The 20398-nt window shown below is 45.0% G+C and overlaps 2 protein-coding genes across 6 annotated transcripts in view; one reads left to right on the forward strand and one right to left on the reverse strand.

Annotated features, from left to right (window-relative positions):
• The window catches only part of LOC144737140 (nectin-1-like), a 31128-nt gene extending 26306 nt beyond the window's left edge, over nucleotides 1-4822 (forward strand). For both annotated transcript variants that reach the window (XM_078619848.1, XM_078619849.1), the window contains one exon: nucleotides 775-4822. In XM_078619848.1, the coding sequence (XP_078475974.1) occupies nucleotides 775-906 (132 nt within the window). In that variant the 3' untranslated portion in view covers nucleotides 907-4822. The remainder of the gene's footprint in view (nucleotides 1-774) is intronic.
• Nucleotides 4675-20398, reverse strand: part of LOC144737137 (nectin-3-like) — a 40552-nt gene continuing 24828 nt past the window's right edge. For 2 of the 4 annotated variants that reach the window (XM_078619844.1, XM_078619842.1), the window contains 7 exons: nucleotides 20378-20395; nucleotides 19944-20077; nucleotides 15555-15603; nucleotides 13414-13449; nucleotides 12396-12431; nucleotides 10762-10797; nucleotides 4675-10000 (listed from right to left, as the gene is read on the reverse strand). In XM_078619844.1, the coding sequence (XP_078475970.1) occupies nucleotides 9935-10000; nucleotides 10762-10797; nucleotides 12396-12431; nucleotides 13414-13449; nucleotides 15555-15603; nucleotides 19944-20077; nucleotides 20378-20395 (375 nt within the window). In that variant the 3' untranslated portion in view covers nucleotides 4675-9934. Of the gene's footprint in view, nucleotides 10001-10501; nucleotides 10562-10761; nucleotides 10798-12395; nucleotides 12432-13413; nucleotides 13450-15554; nucleotides 15604-19943; nucleotides 20078-20377; nucleotides 20396-20398 lie in introns of all 4 variants that reach the window. The other 2 variants (XR_013588885.1, XM_078619843.1) reach the window with 2 other exon arrangements.

Consider the following 20398-nt stretch of genomic DNA (forward strand, 5'->3'; position numbering starts at 1 on the left):
TTTTTTGTATTGTTGTAACTTTCTGACCCCGTGTCCCTACTGGACATCTGTGAAAAAAGAGCTTTAATAAACACATTCCTGCGGAGGGAGCTGGCAGGAACGTAGGGTTGCTCGGTCAATGGCCAGGGTCAACGGCAGCGTGGTGTGTTCCGCAAATATGGCCGACTGTGAGGGCCGGCACAAGCCGGCGTGAGTAGTTTAAACGTTGAGTTTTATAAGGGCACCACGGGGTGGCCAGCCCCTCCCCACCCAGCCCCACCCCTCCCACCCCCCCACCCAGCCCCACCCTCCCCACCCAGCCCCTCCCCACCCAGCCCCTCACCACCCTCCTCTCCCTCCCCACCCAGCCTCTCCCTGCATGACAGACACATTAATTCCCTGTGGGCTGGTGTAACCAGGAGGTTCCTACCAGTAAGATGTAGATTATGTGGCGATAACTAAAGATAGAGCCCATGCGATATTGCGTCGCAGCGTAACGCTGAACTCACCCCAGAAGTCGTCAGTTCGATTCCATCTCCCGGTACTGCAGTTAAGGCTATGCATGGTAACTTTTAGTTTGCTGGTTAACAGCACCTGCCCCAAAAGTCTATTAAGCCTATACAGGGTAGCTTCGTCTTTGTGTTTGCTGGTTAACAGCATTTGCTCCAAACGTCTGTTAAGGCTATACGGGTTAACTTTGGCTTTGTGTTTGCCGGTTAAAATCACTTGCCACGAAAGTCTATTCAGGCTACACGGGGTAACTTTGTCTTTGTGTGTGTGTGCGTGAGTGCGCAGACCGTGGAGACAGAAATCACTTACGCAGAGTTGGACCGGACAGCCCTGCATCGCGGTCAGAGACCGGCCCAGCATCAGCCTCAAGTCCAGCAGGACAGCACCATCTATGCTCACATCGTGCACGGACGCTGACCAAGCGCGTGCGTGTGCGTGCGTGTGTGCGTGTGCGTGCGCGTGCGTGGAGGGTCTTTGTCTTTGTATGTACAGCAGACTCTCGATTATCCGTGCTAATGACGGGGAGGACGGCCACGAGAATTCAAAATCGCGGATAATCCAACAATATAACTGTTTTCCGCGGATCTCTATGCCAAAACCCACTAATATAGTGGTATAAATTATGTTTAAGCTAATAAAATTTAGTTTTTTTACGAACAAACTAAAATTTGTAGTAAAGAATCGACCGATCGATGCACGTGCTCAAGCGAAAACACTTTCCTGCTCCCGCAAAGCAGAATACTCGGCCCACTGAGTGGGCAGCAGAGCCACAGCCAATCAGCATCAATCAAACCCTGCCCGCTGTAGTAGACATATACAACGACGGTACCGTAGAGGCGATCTAGTGGATTTCGGGTTAACCGGAGCGCCTACAGGCAGAGGTCGCAAACGGGTTTTGATTCCTTACCCGTACCCGGCCGCACCAGGGTCGCAAACGGGTACCCGTACCCATACCCGGCCAGGTACGGGTAGCTGGGTATCGGGTAGGGTACGGGTATCAGGTACCCGGTTGCGACCTCTGCCAACAGGTGACCCCCGACTTACGACGGCTCGACTTGCGACCCCGCACCCCATCTAGCCTTTGTTATAGTCAGTGAGACTCCCACAGTAACGACCAAAACTCGTATCTACGCCCGCCTAACGACTGCGACGACGCCGAGTCGATTGGCAACGAGCCTGTGCACGTTATGCGTGGACTCCTAGTGTCGTGTATAGTAGTGTAAGTGTATAGCGCGCATGTCATGTGCAGACTCGTCGCCTGATGACGCTGCTTTGCTCTTCCGCCGTATGTGTATGCACAGTATAGCCCGTAAGTCTGCAGCTGCGCCCAGAGCAGGGGTGGGGAAGCTTTTTTCTGCCAAGGGCCATTGGGATATTTATACCATCATTCGCAGGCAATACAAAATTATCTACTTAAAAATTAGCCTGTTATATTTGGTCAAACATTTAATTAACTCACCCCTAATGCGATGGGCTGGAACTGCTTCTCTTTGGTGAGGCGTGTGATGTTAGCTGGTATTGATGATGTTGCTACTCGCAGCTGCTTTTCCAGGATTGCTCCTAGATTTATTGAATTTCGAGTCCCCCATGCGGTTGCCTTGGCAGGGCAGGCAGACCAATATACGGCCCGCGGGCTGGACGTTCCCCACCCCTGGCCTAGAGTGACCACAGCGGCGTCTCTCTTTTTAAATTTTCTTCAAATTTCGAAATATTTTAACCTTTGGCTACTACGTCTGAGAAGAGGAAATTTGGTGTACATGCAGAAAAGTACTTACGAAGTTTGAAATGTGTTTGTTTTTACTTAAATGTTTGTAAAAGTGATGTTGTTACAATGTTTTTTAGGGTTATTTTCATTTATTTTCGCGGTCAATTTTGGGTATTGTTACAGCATATAACGGGTTTCCAGGAATGGAACCCCAATGTATAACATTGCGTTTTGTGCGAGATAAGGATTCGACTTACGACGGCTCTCGACTTGCGACCGGTCGTCCGTGAACCGATTAGGTCCGTAGGTGCAGGGGTCGTCTGTATTTGTTCAGTTTAAGCACGTGACTTGCAGTACACATGTCCAATAATAATAATAATGTATAACTGTTTTTAGATTATTAATGTGGGCTGAAGGGAAAGTCCATGAGTTATTAATTTACGTCAAAATCTCGGATGCACGGTTAATCCGCAAATCGGATACACCGCATGCGGATAATCGAGAGTCTACTGTGTATGTGTTTGTGTGCTGCCAGAAAGCACTTGTCCCAACAGCCTGAGTTTTCTACACAAGGAGATCTTTGTAGTTTGTCTGTGGGTATATACTGTATATGTGTCTGTGTGCTTATGGGAAGCGGTGGCGCTTAGCGCACTGCATCATGATCAATAACAGTGGTGAATATTTCAACTGCTCTGGGGCCTCCCATAGGTCAACTCAGCCTTAAATGAGTACCCTGTGCAGTGTGTAGTAAACATCAGCACTGGGGAGATAAAGGCGGCAGGGCATGGTGGTACTGGCCACCTACCTCCCACTCCCCCACCGTGTGCTGTGCCAGCCTTCATCGGTGGCACTCAGTAACTGCACTTGCCCCGAACATATGTTAAGGCTTTAGGGCGATCTATGTCTTTGTGTGGTAGCTGATAGCACTTTCTCCGACAGCCTGTGCATGCTACATGGGACGTATGCATGTATATTGAACTTATTTTTTTCATCGTACGCAGGCAGCCGTGCAAATCGGAGGTGCAGGCTATCACTGCACAGAACTTGCTACTGTAATCTATCCGGTGAAATTAAGGGTCTTTGTGTGTACAACACTGTGTAGTGCGTGGAGTGGTGGCATGGTGAATAGATAACGGTGCTGTGATGCACATCAGTGACATTGCAACATTGGGTTCTGGCCCTCCCCTATATCGCCACGACCCTGTACGACGAGTATCTGGTACATTGTGTACACCCGACCACTGGAATCGACTTCCTCTGTACATTAAGCAATCGCTCTCCTTAACCTACCTTCCGTGCCTCTCTCCAAACCTCAACTCTTCCTCCAGTGCCCAATCCCCTTCCTCTCCCCATCCACTCCGTCCCGTTTCTCCCATATCGCACCTTTCGTGAGCCACCACGTGTGCCGCCTCTGTTACGGTCGCTCACTGCTCTGCCCTTGCACTGCGCCTTGAGCGAAGTTGCGCGCTATAAATCATCGTCAATCATCAATCCATATATATTAAAGGGAAATTTGTGAATATGTGTGTCTGTTCGAAATGTTTAGCATACTTTCCGACATGCAACAAACTTGAAATTTGCCATGTGGGTACTTTCCAGACTGTACACCATGCAACAATTATAAAAATAGACTTTTGTATTTTTGGGGGGCGGGGGGGGGGGCGCAATAATGCATATATTTTGCACGGCAAGTGAGCTTTGACGTCACATCTGTCATGTCACCCGCGCATGCGGAAGCGTAACGCAGTGTGCCTGCTGACGTCACACACCCCCCCACCCAACCCTCCGCGAGTAAAGTGCCAAACAAATGTGTTGCAGGTCTAAGGCATTCTTCGCGCAGCGTTGCTTTATTATTTCAGTCGTTTACTGCCGTACGCACCCTGAAAGTTGTGTGTCTGCAGCAAGCGCGTTTATGTCTTCCTATGGACACGCGCGCGCGCGCGCGCGTGTGTGTGGGGGGAGCGGTAGTGTAGTGGTTAGCGCGCCGCGCTACGAACCCGGCGACCCGAGTTCGATTCCCGCTCACGGCCACCACCAGTAACGATTATTTGAACCGGTCCTGGGCCTCCCCTAGGTCGACTCAGCCTCAAACGAGTAACTGGTGTGGTGTGTGAACATCGCCACTGGGGAGACAAAGGCGGCCGGGCGTGGTGAATCCAAGTCCCGGGCGAAGCCGGGTAGTAAAGCTAGTATAGAATAAGATAAGATAACATGAGCATAGGTAGCTAGGGATGTGTGGTGCTGGCTAACAGCACTGTGGCTCACGCATCTCAAATCGTCATGAGCTTCCGAGGTGGTCAGGCACGTTCCCGAGTGATTACGTCAAATGTTGTCATCGTTTTGCATATTTTTAGCAGTATTCTACGCTGGATTGTTGGGTCTTAAAGAGATGTAAATGTTGTATTGCGAAGTGCGTTTCTAATGCTGTATATTTTTGACGTTGACCGTTGCATTTTATCACCGGTGACGCACAAAACAAGTTGTTTCACATTTTTAAAGTTGCTTTTTAATATTTTAGGGGTGCAGCAGTTTCCCCCCAGGTTATGCTTATACAAAATTGAATTTCTAACTTCAAGCAGAGCATTTTTATATATATAGAAAAAAATTAAACTAAAATTTTTCACATTTTTTTAAGTGTTATGTATTTTTTGGGGGGGAGGGCGGGGGAATTCAATTCTGGGAAATATGTTTGTGGAATCTTTTTCTTAAGATTGTTTTATTTCTTTACGTTAGAATTATTATAAGGGCTTTATTAATATCTGCTCTATAGCTATATACGATTTGTTTTGGGATTGTATCGCTACTGATGTTTAGTCGGCGCTCTGTCCACGTGCTCGGAGCCTCTCAAATAACTGATTTGGTTCCTGAAAGAAGCTTCCCGCAAGAGGAGTGAAACTTCGGGATATTCTAACAAATAAAAAAAGATATAAACAAAATATTCAAAAACGTGCACTTATTTCTGCTAAATCGGACTCTTTGTTCAATCGAGAACTCGGCAGGTGGTGAGCCACAGCTCAAAGTTCCAAGGACATTAATCTGAACTGGTGAGGACCTGAACTGGTGAGCAACTGAATGGGTGAAGGAAAGTCCCTGGTACACATAACCTGAACCGGTGAGGACCTGAACTAGTGAGTGCCTGAACGGGTGAAGGAAAGTCCCTGGTACATCGGCCTGAACTAGTGAGTGCCTGAACTGGTGAATGCCTGAACGGGTCGACAACAAGCGGCTCCTGATGTGCCTGCAACGCTATAAGGACCTGCAGCTTCATGACGTTATTTATGGAGGACCACCAACGTCTCCTATTCACCACACAGTGCATTGAGCTGCTTTTACATCGAATTAGAAAAAAATGCTATAGTTATTTTGGTTGCCGACCCCTGACCTCCACAGATAAGGGGCCGTCCATAAATGATGTCTCGCGATTTTGGACGAATTTTGACCCCCCCCCTCCCTCGTCACACGGCGTCACAAAAAGTCAGAGCCCCCCTCAAACATGATGTCACAAAGCTCTGCCCCCCCCCCAGGTGTGTGACGTCATTTATGGACGGCCCCTAAGTGCCTGAACGGACGAGGCACTGAACGGGCGAGTGCCTGGACGATTGAAGGCCTAGACGGGTGAGTGCTTGAACGGCTGAGAGCCGTGAGCTGTCTCTTGAAGGTGGATGATGGTACTTGAATTTTGTGTGTGCATACAATCCGAAAGCACACGCAAGTGAGCAATGTGACACGGTATTTTCCGACGGGTTGTAAGAGCGGCGCATTAAAAAAATAAACTTTACACGGATATGTCAACAACCTATTCGCTGTACTATTGTAAATGCCGACAACTTAGTAATCCCTCCCAAGACTTAAAAGGTTCACAGAACATGATCCCATTGGGATCCAAAGATAATTCAAGTGCTGATTAATTACAGGTGTGCGTGTCTGTGTGTGTGGGAGTGGGGAGGTGTAGTGTAGCAAGTTCGTGTGCTGCGTTAAGAACCCAGCTTCCAGAGTTCGATTCTCGCTCATGGCCAACACAAGTGACGAATTATCTGAAACGGTCATGGGTCTCCCCTAGGGCGACTCGGCCTCAAATGAGTACCTGGTGCGATGTGTAAACATCGCCACTAGGCGGCCTGGCGTGGTGCTGGCCACCCACCCATTCGTGTGCCGTGACGACCTTCATAGCTGCTACTCGCTAACAGCACTTGCCCCTACAGTCTGGCTTTACGGGGGATCTTTGTGTGTCGCCATGGCCGGATAAATGTGACTGCATGGTGTGGACTAATGCTGACGCCCAGGGGTTGAGCCGAGGTCGTCGAGGTTACGAGGTAAGGGGGGGGGGGTGAGCAGTTAATGGGAGTAAAATACCTCAACCCCCCTCATATTTCGGATACCAATGTGCTGTAATAATTATGATGGAAGCGGACTGAAATATAAACAGCGCTTTGCCAAAGGAAAACAAATTTAATTCACACTATTATTTGCACTCAAAAGTAGAAAACATTATTTTGACCACAGAATTAATAAAATTTTATGTTTTAAATAACACTGGGCGGCTTGCATTAAGCAAATTAAACATATCGAGAGGAAACCACCAATGTTTTATCGTAAAACTATTTAAATTATTAAACTATTTTATATTAACACGTAAGCCCCACTAGAGCTATTTAGTTCTTTTTGAGAAGCGACCTGGCCACAAATGAAAGCTCAATTGAGTGGCTTGCCATGTGGACATTTATAGCAGCCAAATACTGGAAGCACGTTTTTAAAAGTGAACGGAAAAATCCGTGAAACCACAGGGAGAACATGCAAACTACAAATATACTGGCGTCAGAGTCAGGATCAGGATCGAACCCACGACCTCCTGTATACCAGGCGAGGTAGCTAACATCTCGCCACCGGGAGATAACTGTTAGGAACAGCATCACTATAACCCTCAACGCCTATGAACAAATCACCCGGACTTGGATTGCACCCGATGTGCTCGGACCTCCAAAGCCAAGCAGGTGCGAGCTTGTATAGTCCCATGATAGGTGTCCTACATGCACAAATAGGTTGTCAATGGGTTGCGTGGCCACGTTGTGTCTATATCCAGTTGTACTGTACGTCTATGCTGCCCGCCTTTACCAATCCCCACTGACCAGCCGGGGTGAAGTATGGTCAAACGGCCTCCACGACCAGCACGGCGTTGGAAAGCCCTCATCCAGCAGTGGATTGAGAAACGGTCGCTATGCTCCTTTGAGCTGGGACGGTTTTTTTTAAAGAATTGAATCTTGAATTTTCACGCGAGGCGGCGAGTCTGTGTTGAAAATTCAGCTCGTTAAGGCTTCGTAAAGCCGTAGATTATTAAGCGCCAAAGATTTAAAAAAAAAATAGACAACAGGTGCACGTGGCCATCACGTGACCATCTCGACCCACGAATGAAACGTTGGCATTGGTTATACTTGGTGGTTATTGATTCTGCTGCACGATTTGCCCGCGAAATTAGAAAAATGTAACTGGAACATTTGAAATGTATTGAATATTATTAATTACAAATGTCCAAGTTCCAGCAGTCTCCCACACAACGCTGCCTCATGCCGCTGCCCGCTCTTGCTCTTAGACAGGGTTTTTTTTAAGTTTAAATATTTGCTTTAAGGTTTATATGATGTACATTTTATTCTTACGTATGTTTAAAAGGTAAACTTCACGGAAAGTGACTGCATTATTGTGTCCCTTTATATATTAGAGTGTGTCCGAATTAATAGTACACTGTATGAAAGTTTACGTGGTAAGTACTGTCTTTAACAATGTCTGATGTTATCTTAAACTGTCGGTTTTTATATTAAATCTTGATTTAAAGCTTTCGTGACTGCAGTAATTCATATTCATTGGGTCTTTCGGTAAAGCCACGTCGATAGAAAATAATAATAACAATATCACGACGTTTCGATCGCAACACAAGCAATCGTCATCAAATGAAATAATAGCTTTTTTTCTATCTTTTATATTAAAGTTTTTGCAGTAAGGACTACTCGTGTGTATTCTTTGGTTCTTTCGGGAAAGTCACGTAGGTATAAAATAAAATAAATCACGATGTTTCGGGCGCCCGTCGTTAAGTTGCTCAGCGTTGTTGAGAGCGCCAACCAATTCCCGGGAATTCCGTTGCGTTGAGTTGCTCAGAGCGTTGTTGAGAGCGTCGACCAATTTCTGGGAATGCCGCTGCGTTGAGTTGCTCAGAGCGTTGTTGAAAGCGCCAACCAATTCCCGGGAATGCCGCAGCATTGAGTTGCTCAGGGCGGTGTTGAGAGCACCGACCAATTCCCGGGAATGTCGTTGCGTTGAGTTGCTCAGAGCGTTGTTGATAGCGCTGACCAATTCCCGGGAATTCCATTGCGTTGAGTTGCTCAGAGCGTTGTTGAGAGCACCGACCAATTCCCAGGAATGTCATTGCGTTGAGTTGCTCAGAGCGTTGTTGATATCGCTGACCAATTCCCGGGAATGCCGCTGCGTTGAGTTGCTCAGAGCGTTGTTGGGAGCGCCGACCAATTCCCAGGAATGTCATTGCGTTGAGTTGCTCAGAGCGTTGTTGATAGCGCCGACCAATTCCTGGGAATGCCACTGCATTGAGTTGCTCAGAGCGTTGTTGAGAGCACCGACCAATTCCCAGGAATGTCATTGCGTTGAGTTGCTCAGAGCGTTGTTGATAGCGCCGACCAATTCCTGGGAATGCCGCTGCATTGAGTTGCTCAGAGCGTTGTTGAGAGCACCGACCAATTCCCAGGAATGTCATTGCGTTGAGTTGCTCAGAGCGTTGTTGAGAGCGCCGACCAATTCCTGGGAATGCCGCTGCATTGAGTTGGTCAGAGCGGTGTTGATAGCACCGACCAATTATCGGGAATGCCGCTGCGTTGAGTTGCTCAGAGCGGTGTTGAGAACGCCGACCATTTCCCAGGAATGTCATTGCGTTGAGTTGCTCAGAGCGTTGTTGAGAGCGCCGACCAATTCCTGGGAATGCCGCTGCATTGAGTTGGTCAGAGCGTTGTTGATAGCGCCGACCAATTATCGGGAATGCCGCAGCATTGAGTTGCTCAGAGCGTTGTTGAGAGCACCGACCATTTCCCAAGAATGCCGTAGCGTTGAGTTGCTCAGAGCGTTGTTGATAGCGCTGACCAAGCCCTGAGATTGCCGTTACGTACCCTGGGCTTGTGCTGCATTGCCTCGAGTGGACTGTGTGTCGTGGTTGATGTGAACAGTTGTCGCGGTGTCCATCATCTGTTTTGTCGCCGCGGCATTTTGTAATTGTCGACACGTCTGGCCACTGTGTTAAGCTGGTGAACTACGAGGTTACACAAATGTGTGCTGCTGTCACTGTTGCCGAGAGTTTTCAAGAGTTGGCTGTGCTTGGTTGTCAAGAAATTGTTATCCGCCACGCTTGGGTCACGTCCTCGTGCATAGTGTGTCAATAACGAATCAAGGCATCATTAATACATTCCAAATCTTGTAAAGATTCATTGTATTCTGGATCCAGTTATTGTACTTCTTTCTGTTACCGTTAAAGAACGTTTGAAAAAAATCTGCATTGGTGCCCTATACAAAATATTGAGGAATTGCATGGGAGATAAATGGATCCGAACCCTTCTCTCTCCCAAATAAAACATGAGCAACCCTCACAGTAACCTCTGATTGAATCCCGTGCTATTGAGTTTTTAATTCCATGCGAGTGCTGCGTGCCGTCATTGTAAGCGCGCGCGTGTGGTTCCGAGGTGGTCAGTTTCAGGCGTTCGTGTGCGTGGGGTGGCTTAATTTGTCATAGGCGTTCTCCGCAGGCAGCTTCAGAAGCTGCAAAATAATGATAAAAAACGCACATGCATTCTCATTTAGTGGGACATCGATAAAATACAGTAAAACATCCATTATCCGGCTTCCAATATGCAACATTATCTGGCGATCCCGGGCCGATCTGGTGAAACCGCTCCAAAGGCTATGCACCAGTATAATTTACACTAAATACAACAACTTAAACAATTAAAATACTGCACGTATATACATCACCCCATGCAGAATCTGCATGGGGTGATGTATACGTTATACTGTAGGATAAATTTTTTGCCTATTTGTATGGTTACTTATGCCAATTTCATGAAGTAAATACATTTAAAACACAAAAAACACATATACAGAACACCTAAAAAGATGTCTGCTTCTGCACCTGTCTGGAACGTGTTATTTCTTACGATATTAGGAAGCTACTGGGAGCTATGTCAGTTTTAAATCATCATCTAGATTGGAAACTCATTTAATTAAGAAGGCTTGTTGTTGTGTTCAGTTTGTTGTCCTTACCCCCGCACCTCCGATTATCACGGTTGGCTTCGTATGGTACGCGAAAGAAGTTCAACATACCTACAAAGCAACGTACAATTGGCACCACTTGACTCAGGGCCACCAAGGGAGATCATCACCGAGCCAATGGTCTTGTCTGAGCAGAGACACTTTAACATTTGGCAGTGCTTATTTTCAACAGTCCATCTAAATATAGTTATATTACATTGTTCCAAGTCATCCTCAGTGAACACATTTCTCTTTGTGTGTGAAGCTCTTACCTCGTAGAGACTACTGGCCCCGTCATTTCGTGGCACCTGCAATGGGAGATTTTACGGAAAAGACACAATTAGGTGTTGAATTCAGAGCCAATGGACTTTGCAACAGAAGTTGTTTTCAAATCAAATGCTATCAATGCAGTGAGCATTATTGTTGCGTGTCCATGCAGTGGTGCGCTAGTCCACACACCGCACTGCAATAATATTCGCCTAGGTTAAGTCACTATCTATGGAAAAGTATCAGTAGTAAGTGGCATCTGAACTTATCCCGAGCCTCCCCTAGGTCAAGTCAGACTCAAAAGTGAGGTCTTGATTAAACACGTCGGGAGATTAAGGAATCTGTCGTGGCCACTCCATCCTATAAACCAGTGGTTCTTAACCTTTACTGCAGCCTTGCACCCGTTTGGATCGCACTCGTTAAAATGTTTTATATTAATAAATATGTTGTGACATTGCGGACGTCACGGATGTAGCGACATCGTGGCTGTCACTGGGTAATGCCAGCTCTAGCGAGGCACGGCGTGCGATGTAATTCAATCGCGGACACCCCGTATATGTGGGTGTAGTAGCAGCCCTAGAGGGGCTCGGTGAGCGCTGATAGAGAGCGCTGAGTGGCACCAGTGCAGTGCTGTCCCCTATAGGAAGGGGGTGTGAGAGTGCCGGCCATGAACGGGTTTAATGTAGGCCATGGCACTCTGGTTGACCCTAGAAGGCACGTGACAGGTAAGATCTACACAGGGGCCCCAAGTGGGGGCTAGGAGTGGTCACGTGTCGGGGCGAGATCCAGCTAGAAGATTCGAGGTGGCCGTGGCCAAGGGCGAGCCAGCCACGACCAGGGAGCATATAAACTGGGTCCCCAGGGGGACCGGGATTCAGCGTTGCTGTTGTTATCCTGAAGATCTACGATATACGTGTCCAAGAAGAGTCACCAACACGTGGAACTGGACCCAAGCCAGGGTCCTGTCCGTTGTAGCCACTCCCAGTGTAATTAGTGAATTAGTGTAGTTAGCCTGGTGGTCCACCACCATAGGTTGTTATCTGGTAAAGGTGGTGCCTACAAGGAGTATGTCTGCGACTCAGTTGAATCCACTACAAATACAGAGGTTTGATGATACCAAAGTAAGTTGTACTTATGTGCCCGTGCTTAATTTGTATTTTATTTACCTTTTAAGCAAATCTGGCCATGTCTCGCAACCCCAGAAAAGGCATCTCGTACCCCCCAGCGGGTGCATGCACCCCATGTTAAGAACCACTGCTCTAGACCTTTACAGGTTCATCACTTGCGCTCCCGATCTATACCAGTGTCGCAGGTGTTATTCGAGAAGTCCCTGGACGCTATGCATTTTTACATCATCTAGAATGAAAACTCGTTTGTTTAGAACAGTTTTTCAAGTGTTAATTTGTTGTCCTTCCTCTGCACATCCGATTAGTATGGTTGGCTACGTACGGTGCGAACTAAGCTCAACATACACACAAAGCAATGTGGAATTGGCACCACTTTTCTCGGGGCCAGCAATAAAGTTCATCACCGATGCACTTGTTTGATCAGAGACACTTTAACATTTGGCTTTGACATTGCTTATTTTCAACAGTCCATCCTTAGTGAACACATTTCTCATTGTGTGTGAAGTTCTTACGTCGTAGTAACTACTGGCCTCTTCGTTTCGTGGCCTCTGCAATGGGAGATTTCGTGGAAAGGACACGGTTAGGCATTTGCATTAAGACACAATATACTTTGGAATAGAAGTTGTTTTAAAATCAAATGTTATCCACATAGTCAGCATTATTTATGTGTGTCCATGCAGTGGTGCGATATTCCACACACTGCACTACAATCATATTCGCCTTGGTTAAATCCCTATCTATGGAAAAATATCAGTAGTAAGCGGCATCTGAACTTATCCTGAGCCTCCCCTAGGTCAAGTCAGACTCAACAGTGAGGTCCTGATTAAACACGTCGGGAAATTAAGGAATATTTCGTGGCCACTCCATCCTCTAGACCAAGTGGTTCTTAACCTTTACTGCAGCCTTCCCCCATTTTGGTTCGCACTCATTATAATGTTTTATAATGTTAAGAAATACATAGGTTTGATGAAACCTAAGTAAGTTGTACTTATGTGCCCGTGCTTAATTTGCGTTTAGATTATTTACCTTTTAAACAAATCTGGCCATGTCTCGCACCCCCAGAAAGGTCATCTCGTACCCCCAGGGGGTGCGTGCACCCCAGGTTAAGAACCACTGCTCGCCACGTTTACAGGTTCATCACTTGCGCTCTCGATCTATACCAGTGTCGCAGGTGTTATTCGGAAGCCCCTGGAAGCTAGGCACTTTTACATAATCTAGAATGAAAACTCGTTTCTTTAGAACATTTTTTCACGTGTTAATTTGTTGTCCTTCCCCTGCACATCCGATCAGTATGGTTGGCTACGTACGGTGCGAAATAAGCTCAACATACACACGAAGCAATGTGGAATTGGCACCACTTGACTCAGTGCCACCAATGGAGTTCATCACCGATGCACTTGTTGAGCAGAGACACTTTAACATTTGGCTTTGGCATTGCTTATTTTCAACAGTCCATCGACATATAGTTCTATAACATTGTTCCAAGTCATCCTTAGTGAACACATTTCTCATTGTGTGTGAAGTTCTTACGTCGTAGTAACTACTGGCCTCTTCGTTTCGTGGCCTCTGCAATGGGAGATTTCGTGGAAAGGACACGATTAGGCATTGCATTAAGACACAATATACTTTGGAATAGAAGTTGTTTTAAAATCAAATGTTATCCACATAGTCAGCATTATTTATGAGTGTCCATGCAGTGGTGTGATAGTCCACAAACCACACTACAATCATATTCGCCTAAGTTAAATCCCTATCTATGGAAAAATATCAGTAGTCAGCGGCATCTGAACTCATCCCGAGCTTCCTCTAGGTCAAGTCAGACTCAAAAGTGAGGTCCTGATGAAACACGTCGGGAAATTAAGGAATCTGTAGTGACCACTCCATCCTCTAGACCAAGTGGTTCTTACCTTTGCTGCAGCCTTGCACCCCTTTAGTTCGCACTCATTATAATGTTTTATAATGTTTATAAATACATAGGTTGATGAAACCAAAGTAAGTTGTACTTATGTGCCCGCCCTTAATTTGTGTTTCGATTATTTATCTTTTAAACAAATCTGGCATGTCAGGCTTTTAGTCTGTTCTATATAACGCCGCGTGTTGTTTTCGTAACGCTAATTGGATATAACGTTAAATGGATATATAACGCGATCGAATGAATGGAACTGCATCGCGTGAGCACAAGGTGGGATGCTGCTGGATTCTTCTAGATGCTACCCACGCGCCTTGGTCTTTCTTCGGAATGCGTACGCATCACACGTGTTATCGCAGGACTGTGCTTTACTCCTATATTATGTATTATTCATTTTAACGTGATCTTTACATAACGCGGTATTCTTCAGGAACGCAACTACTACCGCATTATAGAACAGACTAAACATTGGCCGACAAGAGAGCAAGGAAGCGACGACTTAAAAGTGACTGCTGGTTACACCCAGCTTCAAGGGGAAATTAGTCTACCTAGTTTGTAAGAGAGTTGGTAGGCATATCAAAGTTAAGAGGCCACAATCGCCAAAACATTGAGGAAGAGATTTGAAGCTTTCGTGACTGCAGGAATCCATACTCTTGGTTCTTTCCGTAAAGTCACGTAGGTAGAAAATAAAATAAATCACGACGTTTCGGGCGCAACACAAATGTCCATCATCCTGATGATGTGTTGCGCCCGAAACGTCATGTTGCGCCCGGAACGTGATTTATTTTATACCTATGTGACTTTACCAAAAGAACCAAAGAGTATTGAGGAAGATAATTTTATATTAATGTCAGCACTATTTGGCATCGCTTCTCTCTCGCTACCAAATACATCAGCTGTTGCGCAGTGAACACGTAACCTGTAAGTTCTGCACTTACTGGGCCCTGCCATCTATCCTGCTTTCCAATCTTTCCCGTGTTTTTTGGACTCTGGGTTCCATTCCAATGCCCGTCTCAATAACCTGACCCCCTCCATTCTGCACGAATGTTTTCAATTCAATAGAAACGTATAACTTGCATATCCGATCCTGACAATGAAATTGTAATTGTTTGTAAACTTTATATCGTTTACAAGATTTAATATTATTTTGTATTTGAGGCAATGCGCGGGGGGGGGGGGGGGGCGTTGCATCGCGTACACACAAACCGTCAACATAAACTAAAGCGGTTATAGACAAACAGGGGATAGAAAGATGGGGAGTGGACACCCCACTGCCCCAAACCAGACGGGGTCCCACAGATAGGGGTAAAGGTAGTTTTCTTTTTTAGTACTGGGGGGGAGGGGATGACAAGGGAAGGGAGGGATCTAATCGAAGCGTGCCTGACATAAAGAAAAGGAAAACACAAGATGCGACCTGAACGGAGCGTATTTTCGTTCCACCCCTCCGAGTCCAGCTCCCGTCTAGTCTGTAGGGGTAATGCCCCTCATCCTGGGTCCCTGTCTCCCGAACCTCCATCCGGCTAACTTACTCACATGAAATTCTTAGCATCTTATGCACGGACCCAAACTCAAAAGCCTGAACACTTTTGTCACGGTGAATACAGGAGAGACCATACGCATTATAGGATTCACGAGGTATTTAGTAAGAGACACGGGATGCAATGCAGCTGTGTTCAATGTGTAAACAGGTAGGATCTCAACGACATTCGACATTTCAAATTATATTCACTGTAGAGGCAGGCAGCAAAATAAATTCACCCACCGTTTCAGTAGAATGCATTATTCTCTCATCCAGATGTTGCGTGGGGTTCCTGAAAGAGTGAAGTTTTTTTAATAAGGTAATAAATAAAAATATTTTAATAGTTGCATAACAACACAAAGAATATGAGTGGCTCGTGATTGTGTGTTGTCTTCCGCAATAATTTTCTTTGGAGAAATAACGACGTCAACTTCTACCCTGACTTTGTGTTGTCAAATTGTATCACTTTCAATTGCCAACGTATATATCCGACATTAGTAAAATGTAATGAAGTACAGTACTGTAAACCATTGATATATTCAATTTTTTTGCAATTAAGTCAAGAAAATTACAGCAAAAGCGACTTACGCTAGTTTCAAGCAATCGCCATTCGGCATGAAAATGGTAGCCAGTTTGTTTGGACTTGTAAATAGAGAACGCAATTTATAACACGAGCAATATTTCACGGATATAAATCACCATCATTCTGAAGCTCGCAAAGTGATACTTATTTTATCCACTCAGAATCAGTATATTTATCTTGGAGGATGAACTATGAACTCTAAAGCTCTTAAAAAAAGAATTTGAATTGACAACCTTCCAGTGATGAGTTGAGCTTCCTAAGCGTGGCAACAACCCACAGGCATATTGCTAGAGACTACATTGTATGTATGCATAATCTACAGTTCTTGTGAAGAATAAACAATAGTAGCTTAAGTGCCAATGGAGTGCCAATTAAATACCTTGCATACCAAATTATTTACAAAACCTAACTGTAAATGATACATCCGTGAGTCGTCAAATCACACATTTGGTGAGCTCTCACCATCGAAACAAACAGAAGAAAGGCTGCTATTAAAGTCCATAGGGGCCGTCCATAAATGACGTCACGCGATTTTTGACGATTTTTGACCCCCCCTCGTCACACGGCGTCACAAAAAATCAGACCCCCCTTCAAATATGACGTCACAAAGCTCTGCCCCCCCCCAACCATATTTCCATTTTGAAAATAAAACATGCTTCAAATCGCTTTAAACTATTGTCATTGTGTTCTTGGTTCTTTCGGTAAAGTCACGTAGAAGGGAAGTAATAAAATAATAAAAATAAAACATAATAAAACAATTCTCACGACGTTTCGGCCACAACGCAAGCAGCCATCCTCAGGCGAAGAATGAAACACCCCAAGCTTGGAGCGTATATTTAAGCTGGGTTAGAGGGGGGGAGGTGGGAAGAAGAGCGCCTAAACAAAATAATTTGCATATCAAGAGGAATTCAGCATATGGAAAATGCGTAGGAGGTGGGCGGGGGGGGGGTTCCAAATCAATACTATGCCCGTGCATTATGCAGGATTAGCAGCATCAAAGGGGGGGGGGAGGGGGGGGAGCATTAACAAAGGAAAGGAATGTTAATAGTATGTAGCTGTAGTTACTAAACAACCAAGTAAAAAACTACAGTATAAACTGCATAACAAACTAAAGTATAAACTACATAGCATCATCAGTGAACTTACTATACTCTACAATAAGCTGAGTTACTAACAGTAAGTAATACATAAAAAATTCTACGTTGTAAAAAATTATATAATATGCTTCCATCTAAACTTTATTCTCTTACATCACACGCGTCTATACCGTACTATATACTTCCATAGGCAAAACCAACATTAAATTACATACTGTATTGCTATAAACCACCCTATACCTTATACATTTTTAATATAACACTATGTATTATTCTACCCACCCTAATGTGTATCAAAATGGTTTATTACGTCCTTCCAGTGATTGCTAAGCCAGAATCCATCTTCTCGGTTAAAATTATCTCTGTGTTTGTAAATGTGGATCGCCTCATGAACGAATCTCTCATGATAGCCAGATGGCTTGCAGAGAACCTCTGTCTTGGAGAAGTCAATGTCATGTGAGCCCACTGAGTTGTAACAGTGATCTGCCACGGCTGAGGTGCTTGTCCTACCGTGTTTCAGGTCAGCTTTATGTTCACGGATGCGGTCCGAGACATGTCGTTTGGTTTCCCCAATGTAACTGCTACCACAGAGGCAACTTAGTTTGTAGACACCAGGGTACTGTATGTCTGGAACCACATCTTTTACAGACGGTACCAGATCACGGATTTTATGTACTGTGTTGAATCGGACCTGGATCTTGTGTTTAATCAGGATTTTGGAGATCTTTTTTGTGACCCCAGCAATGTAGGGTAAGGTGATGGTCTTGAAAGGCTCCTCAACAGGATCCTTCTTGATGGTTGGAGTGATGGCTTTGCGGATTGTGTAGTCGGAGTAACCATTAGCCTTAAGAGCTTGGCGTACGTGTTTGAGTTCACTGGAAATGTGTTCATGGTCGGAGATGCATTTGGCTCTATGATATAGAGTCTTGATGAGGGAATTCTTCTGGGATGGATGGTGGTGGGAATCCGGTTTTAGATAAGCATCCGTGTGGGTGGCTTTCCTGTAGACAGAGTGGCTCATTGAACCATCAGGTCTCCTTTTGATTAGGACATCCAAAAAGGGTAGCTTGCCATCATTTTCGACTTCCATGGTGAATCTCTCTAGACCAATTTCTCGACCATATCAATTCCATACACCCAGCCATCAGATTCACCATGGAAGTCGAAAATGATGGCAAGCTACCCTTTTTGGATGTCCTAATCAAAAGGAGACCTGATGGTTCAATGAGCCACTCTGTCTACAGGAAAGCCACCCACACGGATGCTTATCTAAAACCGGATTCCCACCACCATCCATCCCAGAAGAATTCCCTCATCAAGACTCTATATCATAGAGCCAAATGCATCTCCGACCATGAACACATTTCCAGTGAACTCAAACACGTACGCCAAGCTCTTAAGGCTAATGGTTACTCCGACTACACAATCCGCAAAGCCATCACTCACTCCAACCATCAAGAAGGATCCTGTTGAGGAGCCTTTCAAGACCATCACCTTACCCTACATTGCTGGGGTCACAAAAAAGATCTCCAAAATCCTGATTAAACACAAGATCCAGGTCCGATTCAACACAGTACATAAAATCCGTGATCTGGTACCGTCTGTAAAAGATGTGGTTCCAGACATACAGTACCCTGGTGTCTACAAACTAAGTTGCCTCTGTGGTAGCAGTTACATTGGGGAAACCAAACGACATGTCTCGGACCGCATCCGTGAACATAAAGCTGACCTGAAACACGGTAGGACAAGCACCTCAGCCGTGGCAGATCACTGTTACAACTCAGTGGGCTCACATGACATTGACTTCTCCAAGACAGAGGTTCTCTGCAAGCCATCTGGCTATCATGAGAGATTCGTTCATGAGGCGATCCACATTTACAAACACAGAGATAATTTTAACCGAGAAGATGGATTCTGGCTTAGCAATCACTGGAAGGACGTAATAAACCATTTTGATACACATTAGGGTGGGTAGAATAATACATAGTGTTATATTAAAAATGTATAAGGTATAGGGTGGTTTATAGCAATACAGTATGTAATTTAATGTTGGTTTTGCCTATGGAAGTATATAGTACGGTATAGACGCGTGTGATGTAAGAGAATAAAGTTTAGATGGAAGCATATTATATAATTTTTTACAACGTAGAATTTTTTATGTATTACTTACTGTTAGTAACTCAGCTTATTGTAGAGTATAGTAAGTTCACTGATGATGCTATGTAGTTTATACTTTAGTTTGTTATGCAGTTTATACTGTAGTTTTTTACTTGGTTGTTTAGTAACTACAGCTACATACTATTAACATTCCTTTCCTTTGTTAATGCTCCCCCCCTCCCCCCCCCCCTTTGATGCTGCTAATCCTGCATAATGCACGGGCATAGTATTGATTTGGAACCCCCCCCCGCCCACCTCCTACGCATTTTCCATATGCTGAATTCCTCTTGATATGCAAATTATTTTGTTTAGGCGCTCTTCTTCCCACCTCCCCCCCTCTAACCCAGCTTAAATATACGCTCCAAGCTTGGGGTGTTTCATTCTTCGCCTGAGGATGGCTGCTTGCGTTGTGGCCGAAACGTCGTGAGAATTGTTTTATTATGTTTTATTTTTATTATTTTATTACTTCCCTTCTACGTGACTTTACCGAAAGAACCAAGAAGATGATTCCCTGCAGTCACGAAAGCTTTAAATCGAAATTTATTGTCATTGTGGTGCGTATTTAATGTGGCACTGCACTTTGATGTTGTAGGAGTGTTGTTATAACAATTAGTGTTGTTATAACAATTCTGTATTTATTTTAAATTATGCATTTTGATGTGACATCACATTTTTCAACCCCCCCCCCCCCCCTCGTCACACATCGTCACAAATGTCTGACCCCACCCCCCAGGTGCGTGACGTCATTTATGGACGGCCATATAAAGAAAACCCAGCTTGAATGCTCGGACATACCAAGAAGAGAGTTGTTCAGGCACAGCGTCATATTCAGGCATTGCTGTGGCACTGCCAAGGGGTGGCCGTTCTAACACCGCACTGCCGGGTGGCAGCTTGTCGATGTATTCGTACGCATGCTCTTTGTGTTGCTGCTGAGAGGGGGGAGGGAAAAATTAAGAGGTACGATGCAGTCCTCTACTTACGAACAGGGTTCCATTCCTCCTTCGGCCCGTTCGTAAGTCGGGCACAATAATGGTACTGCATTTTAATGCACATACGATTAGTGTTAAAAGATGTGTGTTCGGTTCAACACAAAAAAATGAAGCATTGTTAAACTCATGAATAAGAAATATTGTCCATTTGCATGCAATTCTGTCATAAATATTCTATAGTAATTCAAACAAAACACAGCAACATGAATAGGAAAATAATAACGTTTTATTTTCACTTACCTTGAATCCTGATGCTGGCTT

The sequence above is a fragment of the Lampetra planeri genome, chromosome 65 (assembly GCF_965212315.1).
Source record: "Lampetra planeri chromosome 65, kcLamPlan1.2.h2, whole genome shotgun sequence".
In the NCBI taxonomy this organism is placed as follows: domain Eukaryota; kingdom Metazoa; phylum Chordata; class Hyperoartia; order Petromyzontiformes; family Petromyzontidae; genus Lampetra; species Lampetra planeri.